The sequence below is a fragment of the Orbicella faveolata genome, unplaced genomic scaffold (genome assembly GCF_042242905.1).
Source record: "Orbicella faveolata isolate gen_17 unplaced genomic scaffold, um_ofav_v1 contig_2, whole genome shotgun sequence".
NCBI lineage: Eukaryota > Metazoa > Cnidaria > Anthozoa > Scleractinia > Merulinidae > Orbicella > Orbicella faveolata.
Genome location: NW_028301547.1, coordinates 7398454 through 7407251, shown reverse-complemented (window position 1 = coordinate 7407251; position 8798 = coordinate 7398454). Strand labels below are relative to the sequence as shown.

The window sequence follows — 8798 nt, the reverse complement described above, 5'->3', positions numbered from 1 at the left end:
CGAATGACCTGCAATTTTTGTTTAAAGTTGGGAGATTTTAAACTGAAACTGATCATGAATTACTTTAAGTATTTACTGAGTGCACTACCAAGAACTGAAAGTTCAGCGGCCGAGAGAATCTGGGAATTGTCAATTATTGCGTTGCATTTAAGTTCATGTAACGCAACCAATTGTGTCACTTTGGACGCTGTCCTAATTGACCACAGAGCAATATCGTGATCAACAGCGATACTCCGATTGGCTGCAATTAATAAGCTGATCTTCGGCAGGGGACAAAAAGAGGTTATATAATGACAACACAACCACATTACAACAGTCTTGAACAAGTTCTACTTATTTCATTATTAAACAAAAATTATGGTTGTAATAGTATTCTTGGCCTGTACAGCTTGAACTGGCGTACGCTTTAAAAGTCGCCTTCTTGTTTTATGACCGGTAATATAAGCGTTGAAAATAAGTCTTATCTGGCATGCTAAATAATCTATTGTGGGTTCGTTATATATGATATCCTGTTTTAGCCATATTAACCTTTTTGAAACATTAGCGTCAAACAAATTTGCCAAGCGTTATTAACGTACCAGTTTTGATTAAATGCTCAGTGTTTGGTTCTCTTCATAACATTTCATATTCTCTTCGTAGAAAAAAGCCAAATCATTAAAAATCCTAAATACTCTAAAAACAATCAGCTCAAAATGATTTCAGAATGTCACAAGGATGTCAGAAGTGTCTCTCTCGAGGGGAACTCTCACAGAATTTAAACAAAATAAAAGATAATGGTCTAACAAATTACGTATCTCGATCTGTGAATATATCGCCATCTGTGAATACGAGTATCACCATACGTGAACGTGAATGTCAAGACCTGTCTCTTGTCTTGTTTATAATATGTGGTACACACTTAAAACAGTAAAACTAAATTCGACTAATTCGGTAAAAAACACAAAGTGTTGGTATGTTGTAACTAGTCTGCACCCAGATCTTGTCAAAGCTTAAGACTGACAAGTTCTGAGTAAGAGATTATCTTCCACCTCAACAAATGATTAATTCTTTTAGTAAGAAAACTTTATAATTTTATATAATACTCGCTTGGCGCAAAACGTATTTTTAAAACCTTCTTTTTACTTTAAAAATGCGACGAGGTTCACTACTTCATTTTGCCTTTTATTTTAGGACATATATTCTTTTGGTTTCATAATCTGAAACCAAAATGCGACCATCTGGTGTGGTAGCTATGTAAATTGGATCTTGTAGCCCACTAACAGTTTTGCCAGTAAAATAACCGTCCACTGTAAACTGTTGAATGCGATCATTGTCTCTGTCACATACAAGAAGATTCTGACGATTGCCATATTTCTCAACACACAAACCCCATAGACAGGACAACTGTCCATCAGCCTCGCCAGCTTTTCCAATCTTGTACAAAAACTTCCCTGAACTGTCAAATGCGTTCAAGGAATTGTTCCTGCAGTCACATATGATGAACATGTTTTTGTGATGAATGCATCCAGTGGGTTTGTTGAGCTTCTCTGCGCCGCTATCTCCAAATTTAAACACAGGTTTACCATCCTTTGTCAAGACCTGGATTCTGTTGTTTGCGTAGTCGGCTACAACAACATTTCCGTCACCATCCATACAAACGTTTCCTGGATTCCGAAACTCGCCCTCTCCTGTCCCTTTCTTTCCAAAGCTTTTCACAAAGTTCCCTGTCTGTACATTGAACTGCTGAATGCGGTGATTATTATCATCTGCCACCAGAATCTCGTCATTATTTAGGTATGTGACGCCACGTGGACAGTTAAACTGTCCAGGATTCTCTCCATAGCAGCCAAGTTTTCGCACAAACTTTCCTTCCTTATCGTATATCAAGACACAGTATCTTTTCGAGTCAGCTACTGCGATCAGTCCGTTACTGTTAACAGCAATCCCCTTTGGATCTTGTGGCATTTCTCCTTTTAAATCTAACTCGCCCACGATTTCAATCTGTCGTTTCTTCACCTGGACAGCCAAGGGACTGTTAGCAAGTTTGTCGCCATTTATCTTTACTGTGATGTTGTGCCTGCCTGGTGCTTTTGGGATACATTTCACCTGGAAATTTCCATCTTCTTTTCCAGAAATAATCAAACTTCCTTCTTGTTCAGCGGGTTCCACGAGAACTTCAACGTGTAATTTACGTTGAGTTCCCCTCGTCAGTTCTTCTTTAGATATTTTAGGACAGACGAGAAACTCTGCTTCTAAACCAGCTTGGAAATTTTCAGTTATTCCTTGAACTGTGGAGCGATGTACATCTATTTCGCTGGTTGCCACGAAACCCAGGCTTAAACTTTCAGGTGCAATAGTCGCGACAAACTTCACGAATGAGCTAACCGGAAGTGCTGGAACTGCGGTCTTGTTAAGATCTTCAAATCGCTGTTCCAAATTCTTGTTGCTTTGCATGATATCCGAGCTTGAGCTTCTTTGAACCAAGTTATTTGCGAACTCAACTGCCTGGTCGATTTGCTTGGCCGAGGACTGTGTCTGTTTGTTGACACAATCTAATTTCTCCGTTCTCGTCACGCCAGTGTTCCGGAGCTCAGTAATGGCTTCCCGCTCGCGTTCTCGAATCTTAGCGATCATTTGGTTGGCTGCTTGGGAGACTTCCCCAATAGCTTTGGTAATACTAGCTTCTAGCTTGGAAGTTGTATCCTCAACTTCACGCATCAGATCAGTGTAAACTTGTCTCTTTTGTTTCAACAACTCGACTCCCGCCATGATGTTGGCTTTCTCGGCATCAGCTGCTTTTTCAAGCGGATCAACATTGTGATTCTTGTGATCCGTGTTTATGCAAATTTGACAAACACAAGTTTGACATTCAAGACAGAAAAACCTGGTTACCTCTTTCTCGTGGTACTGCTGTGAGCAAAAGGATTGTCGCTTTAACAAGGCCTCGTAGTCTTGGACTTGAAACTGCTTTACTGGGGTGACTTTGTGTCCTTCAAACGCAGCAGCTTGGAACAACTCATGCGCGTTAACACAGTCAGAGCACATCAACTTTTCGCAATCAAAGCAATAGCTGATGTCAGCGCTGTTTGTCTTACAAATACCGCAGCTGATCTGGCTTCCATCGCCACTTTGTCGAACAGCGAGAAGACTCAGCAAACTGTTGTGGAGAAAACTGGTCGGCAAATTATCGAAACGATTTCCTTCAGGGAGGTCAACTTCGGTTTGACACTCGGGACAACGAAATTTTCCTTGTCTTTGGCTGATTAATGCGTGTTTCTCCAAGCACTCACAGCAGAAGGTATGAAGACAAGTTATGGTCTTGGGTTTGGTGTAAGTATCCAAACAGATCGAACAAGTAACTTGTTTCTTGAAGTTTTTGAAGAGAGACTCCATCACAAACTGCAGATTGCGAAACGACGATGAAATCGAACACACCCGTCTATTGTGTTTGTGATTCCGAGAAATCTTGATAAATTTTTAATAGTTTTTTCTTTCAGCAATAGGCCTTTTCACAGTTCCCGGCGTCATCTTGGAATAGCAACCGCGCAAACACCACATCGAGGCTAACGTTGAGTCGTATGTTGCATTTGGTGTAATTTGTACAGGAAACGACGCCTTTCTTCGCTTTTATTCGCTTTCGTTCGCGTGTGTTCGAAGTTTTTTGGATAATGAACAACGGAAATAATAACCTAGATACTCCTCCGTCGACTTCGAAGAAGAAAAGAGGAAAACAGTGCGCTGTGTTTGGCTGCAACAACAGCTATTATGATGACAGAGGCCTATTCGCAGGTCATCATTTCTTCCAGTTTCCCACTGACCCCAAGCTCAGAAATCGATGGAGGAACGTTATAAAAAGGCAGCATGGAAAGGACGGGTTTAAGGTGACTGGTGCAACTGTAGTTTGCTCAGAACATTTTCGACAAGAAGACATTTTACGAAAACTGGGAGGCCGCTGTTACTTAAAGACAGGTTTGTAATAAAATACATGCAAGCCCATAACAAAATATCATATTTCATTACTCCTACATTTGGCTTAGCTTAATTTTTTCATTCATACTTGTCTTTGCAAAGTTTAATTTGACGAGAACACTGTAAAGCTTTTGAATAATGATGTTTACTGTTCACAAGAAAGATCCTGAAAATATTATAGTTTTAAAGTTACAGTATTGTATAGCAGTGAATATAAACTGGGCTGTTTGTTGTACCTTCAATGTATGAATGTGTTCTGTAAATAAACTGAAGCCAATTATTATAGTTGATATTATTCTTAATTGAAATTATCCTTTCACTGAGTTCATCGGCACTGTATCATTTATATTGTCATTATTTTTACAGGTTTTTATTTTTGATGATAACCTTTATTTTTATTTTAAGGTGCCGAGCCATCCCAGTTTGAATGGACTTCAAAGAAAACTTCACGAAAAGCTCCTGCTAAACGAATGCAAAGCAGAACTGTTTCTACAGAGGAAATGGATGTGTCAGATTCCATGGAAGGGTCACTCAATATGCATGTACCACTTGAAACAGTTTCAGCAGCCACTGAACAAGGTTCAACCTCATGTACTGATAATCTGGAATCAGCAGGATCCCCTGATGTTGATATTATTACAGAGTTGCAGCAGAAGATCACAGTATTGGAACTAAAGCTAGGTGATTGTGAAGAAGAGTTGACCTAAGTGAAAAATGAAAATGAGCTTTTGCTAGGGCAGCAATTTTCCCTAGACAAAATAAAGGATGATGATTCGGCGATTTTATTTTATACTGGTTTTCCATCATATCAGGCACTGATCAATTTCTATAAGTTTATTGAGCCAAAACTGGGGAAGATGCAGTATTGGAAAGGAGAGCAGTTTGTGAAAGAGAGTCAGCCTTATCAAGAAGATGAAAATCGGAAAAAGCCTGGACCCTCCAGGAAATTAACGTTTCTCGATGAATTTCTGTTAGTATTAATGCGATTGAAGGCTGGCCTCTTTGTTCAGGATCTGGCTGACAGATTAGGTATAAGCATCAGCCTTGTTTCAAGGATTTGCATTACCTGGATAAATCTGTTGTACTTTGAGCTTCAGAGTATTTTCCCTTTCCCTACCCAAGAGTTGGTACGCAAAAACATGCCGGCGGAGTTTGCAGAATTTTCTACAACCAGAATCATTTTGGACTGTACCGAGATTTTTATTCAGCGACCGTCTGCAATGCTCGCACAGTCTGAAACTTGGTCCGATTATAAACACCATAATACTTGGAAGCTTCTTATTGGAGTTACGCCAAATGGCCAAGTCACGTTTCTTTCTGACCTCTGGGGTGGACGTGTATCCGATAAACAAATTACCCGCGAAAGTGGAGTGCTTGATTTATTAGATAGTGGTGACAATGTTATGGTTGACCGTGGTTTTGACATAAAGGACATTGTGCCTGATGGTGTCACCGTCAATATGCCACCATTTTTAGGAGGACGGGATCAAATGACTGCGGCTGAGACAGAAGAAACTATGAACATTGCCTCTGTGCGAATACATGTGGAGCGGGCAATTGGTAGAATTAAAACTTACCATATTTTAGATGGTAACCTCCCAAACACATTAAGCCCATATGCAACACAGATTGCAACAGTATGTGGGCTATTAACAAACTTTCTTCCTCCCTTACTACAACCTGCCAGACCAAATTCCTAGTTTGTATTGTGACTATCCAGATTGAAGAATTTTGTTATAGCCTCGGCTAATAATGGTAATTGTCTAAGTGAAGTCCAGTTTTGTCTGTAATCATACAGACGGTAGCATAGCAAAAGTCTGATTAACTTTGTTTACATCACAAGTATCAGTATGATTACAGACAGAATTGGCCGACACAAAGTCCTTTTACCATTATTAATCAAAACAGAATTTAAGAAAGATGGTAAGCATCAATTCAATGTTGTGGCAGTGTACAGTGGATGAATAGAAGGTTAATATTTATTTGAACACACTGTCAAATCATCACCTAATAACAAATTACAACATGTAGTTCTTACTTAATAATAATAATAATCTAATTGTAATATAATCTAATTGTGTAAAATTTAATTGTAGTTCCAAGAAAAACATCAACACCCCCACCCCTCTTGAAATTTTAATTATGCTTCATACATTTCTTTCTTTTTTGTCTTTGTAACCACCCCCCTGCCCTTCTTGCCCAGGTACATTTCCCCCTTGGGAGAATGTGTAGGGAGTGAGTATTAATAAATGGGTGTATTCATGCATAAAAGCCAAACAAATCAATAATTATAACCTAATGTCACCCACCATGGGAAATTCAAAATAATCCTACTTTCAACTTAATTCAACTGTATTCTGTGAAAATACAGATAGAGAATAACAGAGAGACAGTGCAAGTGCAAATTCATCCCTGCACTGCCATGTATTTACATCTAAGTGTATTTTTGGGTAACATTGACTTTGCATTTTTACATAAATGAAATAGTAATGATGGTAATAATAAATTAATAAATTTACTGCCCAGTAATAAATCAAACTTTAGCTTATGCTTGTCTCTGAAATTTCACTTTCAAGCCAGCAATTGTGCAGTGATATTGGCCATAGGCCAGCCAGCCGCCATGCAGGTAGAGAATCTTTCGCCGTTGTACTCTTTTGGTAAGAAGCTCAGGGAAAAGTGCCCTTCTGTAGAAGAAGTCAATCTTGGGCAGAAAGTCACTGGACCATTATTGTCTAAGCAAATCTTTTCCAGAAATAGTGGCCTGTCCTCTCCAAAGTACACTGTGAGAATAATACCTTTCAGATCCAAGATAGAACAGTAGAGCTGCCCTTGAATTTGAATGTAGTAGTCATGATTTCTTTTAAGAGCATGTCCACCAGAGGACCAGGCAGAGGTGATACATGCCATCTCACCGATTTCAGTGAAACTTGGCCAGATTGAAGAGCATACCCAATAACTCAAAAGGCCAAAACGGTTTCAAAATTGCAATTTTCCGGGGGGAGTTACACCACCCCTCTACTTTTTTCACATAAATTTCTTTAAATACTACACTAAATGAGGGTAAAAGTAGGGGGCTCTTAAACCTGAGCAATTCATCCAATTCAATTGTGGCTACACATGAGTGTAGATTAGTCCTACATGAGTTATGTACGGGAGTTTCATGTAATTTGATTGATTACCTGTCAATCAATGTAAGCTAATAACTACCCATGTAAAATGGCATAGCAAAGTATGGTGATTTTGAGGCCAAATATCTCCTGTGGCCAAGTCCCTCCCAAAGAGATATCTATACCACGGTTCAGTTCCACCTTTGGTCTGTACGAATTATCAAAAAATTTTTGGGACCTGCTATTTTTTGTTCGCAGATCGAGCTCAAACCCTGCACATCTTGCACAAGATTTTAGTTTAATGACTGACATCGTAAAAGTTCCTGCATAAACCGCACCCGTAGATTAGCCATAACCCCAAGATGGAAGCTCAAATATTGAAAAGCAACGTAAAGATAATAAAGTTTGAAGTTCCAGTGAAGTTCTAATTGGTATGAAAACAAAGACAACCAAGTGCGGTTTCAGAACACTGATACAGCGGCTGTTGCGAGCCTTCAAATGCATTTAAAAGTCTTTAGATAACAAATTTTCACTTGTTATACCTTCTCGTCTTCCTAATTCACTCTTCTTAAACTTGAGATTTTCTCTTGATAACATTATCGCTTCGCCGGAACACTCCATGACATTAAACTTCGTACACCATATCGAAACGATACGAATTAGTGCTTAGTAGCCAAGCTTTGAAATGTGGAGAGGAGTCTGGGCATCACAACACTCAAGAGGACACCTATTTACTTTAGAGGGATACTACGTACCATCAAGATCTTTGAACGACTACAGCAGGAGAAAAACTTCACATAGACGAGTAGTTGGATAATCCAATGGATAAATGTTGCTGTAAAAGTGATAGCAGTCGCAGCTAAACTAGAAGAACTAATAATGATAATTATTTACAATGCTAATAATGTTATCAAAGGGGATCAACAGTGCATTATGATTCTCAAATATTAAATATTTTAACGCTAATTGGGCATATACTCATCTCTTCTGCAGTTAATGAGCTGTGTAACCAAAGGCATGTATTCCTCATCTGCCTCTTCAAAACTCTCCTTTCAAAAATCGACTCGAAAATCTCTTGGAACCGTATCTACGTATAAAACACTCTTGTGTTACCATAACAAACTAATAGATAACTGAGTACACATGTGTAATACCTCACTTGATGGTTCTTCCGGTGGTAACAAGAATCGCACGTGTGCTTGTGGATCAACAATGGTGCTGTCAGCCTTCTCCATGGGTAGGTCTGCTGAACTTTGTGCCTCTCTCTGCTCCTGGGGCGGTGAAGCATTTGCTACGAATTTCATGGCAGCTTGATGTTTCCCACGACAAATTCTAGAAATACCTGTGTTCATAGAATATGACATCATTTATTTGTAAGGCCAGATTTTCTCCGCTTTCTCGAACACCGACTGGTAATCGAACTTATAATTCTTGAAAACAAATCAAGGTAGGAATTCGTACTTTAGCTGGATTCGAAGATAAAGAGACAAAGCAGTTTACCTGCTCCAACAGGGACAACAACATTCCATTTATTCTTGATTTCCTTTGACATTCGCAGGTTAACACCCCTCTCCCTCTTACCCTTACGATTTCCATGGAGTGGATGCTGACATTTTATCGAGGCCTTGAACTTGACGCCTAACTGATCCCGGTGTTTTGGACAAATTGTGAAGTCACGGCCGCCTTCATCAAACAACCCCACTTCTGTGGGACGACTTTTTACGTAAGAAAGATGAAAGAAAA

At 39.3% G+C, this 8798-nt stretch overlaps 2 protein-coding genes across 2 annotated transcripts; one reads left to right on the top strand and one right to left on the bottom strand.

The window, feature by feature from the left end:
- Window positions 1–307: 307 nt before the first annotated feature.
- LOC149111765 (E3 ubiquitin-protein ligase TRIM45-like) lies at window positions 308–3503 on the bottom strand. Its single transcript, XM_089289478.1, has one exon. It carries the CDS (start codon window positions 3370–3372, stop codon window positions 1162–1164), a length of 2211 nt encoding a protein of 736 aa, XP_089145604.1. The 5' UTR covers window positions 3373–3503; the 3' UTR covers window positions 308–1161.
- A 299-nt stretch (window positions 3504–3802) lies between these two features.
- LOC149111764 (uncharacterized) lies at window positions 3803–6480 on the top strand. Its single transcript, XM_089289480.1, has 2 exons — window positions 3803–3948; window positions 4354–6480. Exon 2 carries the CDS (start codon window positions 4806–4808, stop codon window positions 5646–5648), a length of 843 nt encoding a protein of 280 aa, XP_089145606.1. The 5' UTR covers window positions 3803–3948; window positions 4354–4805; the 3' UTR covers window positions 5649–6480.
- Window positions 6481–8798: the final 2318 nt, after the last annotated feature.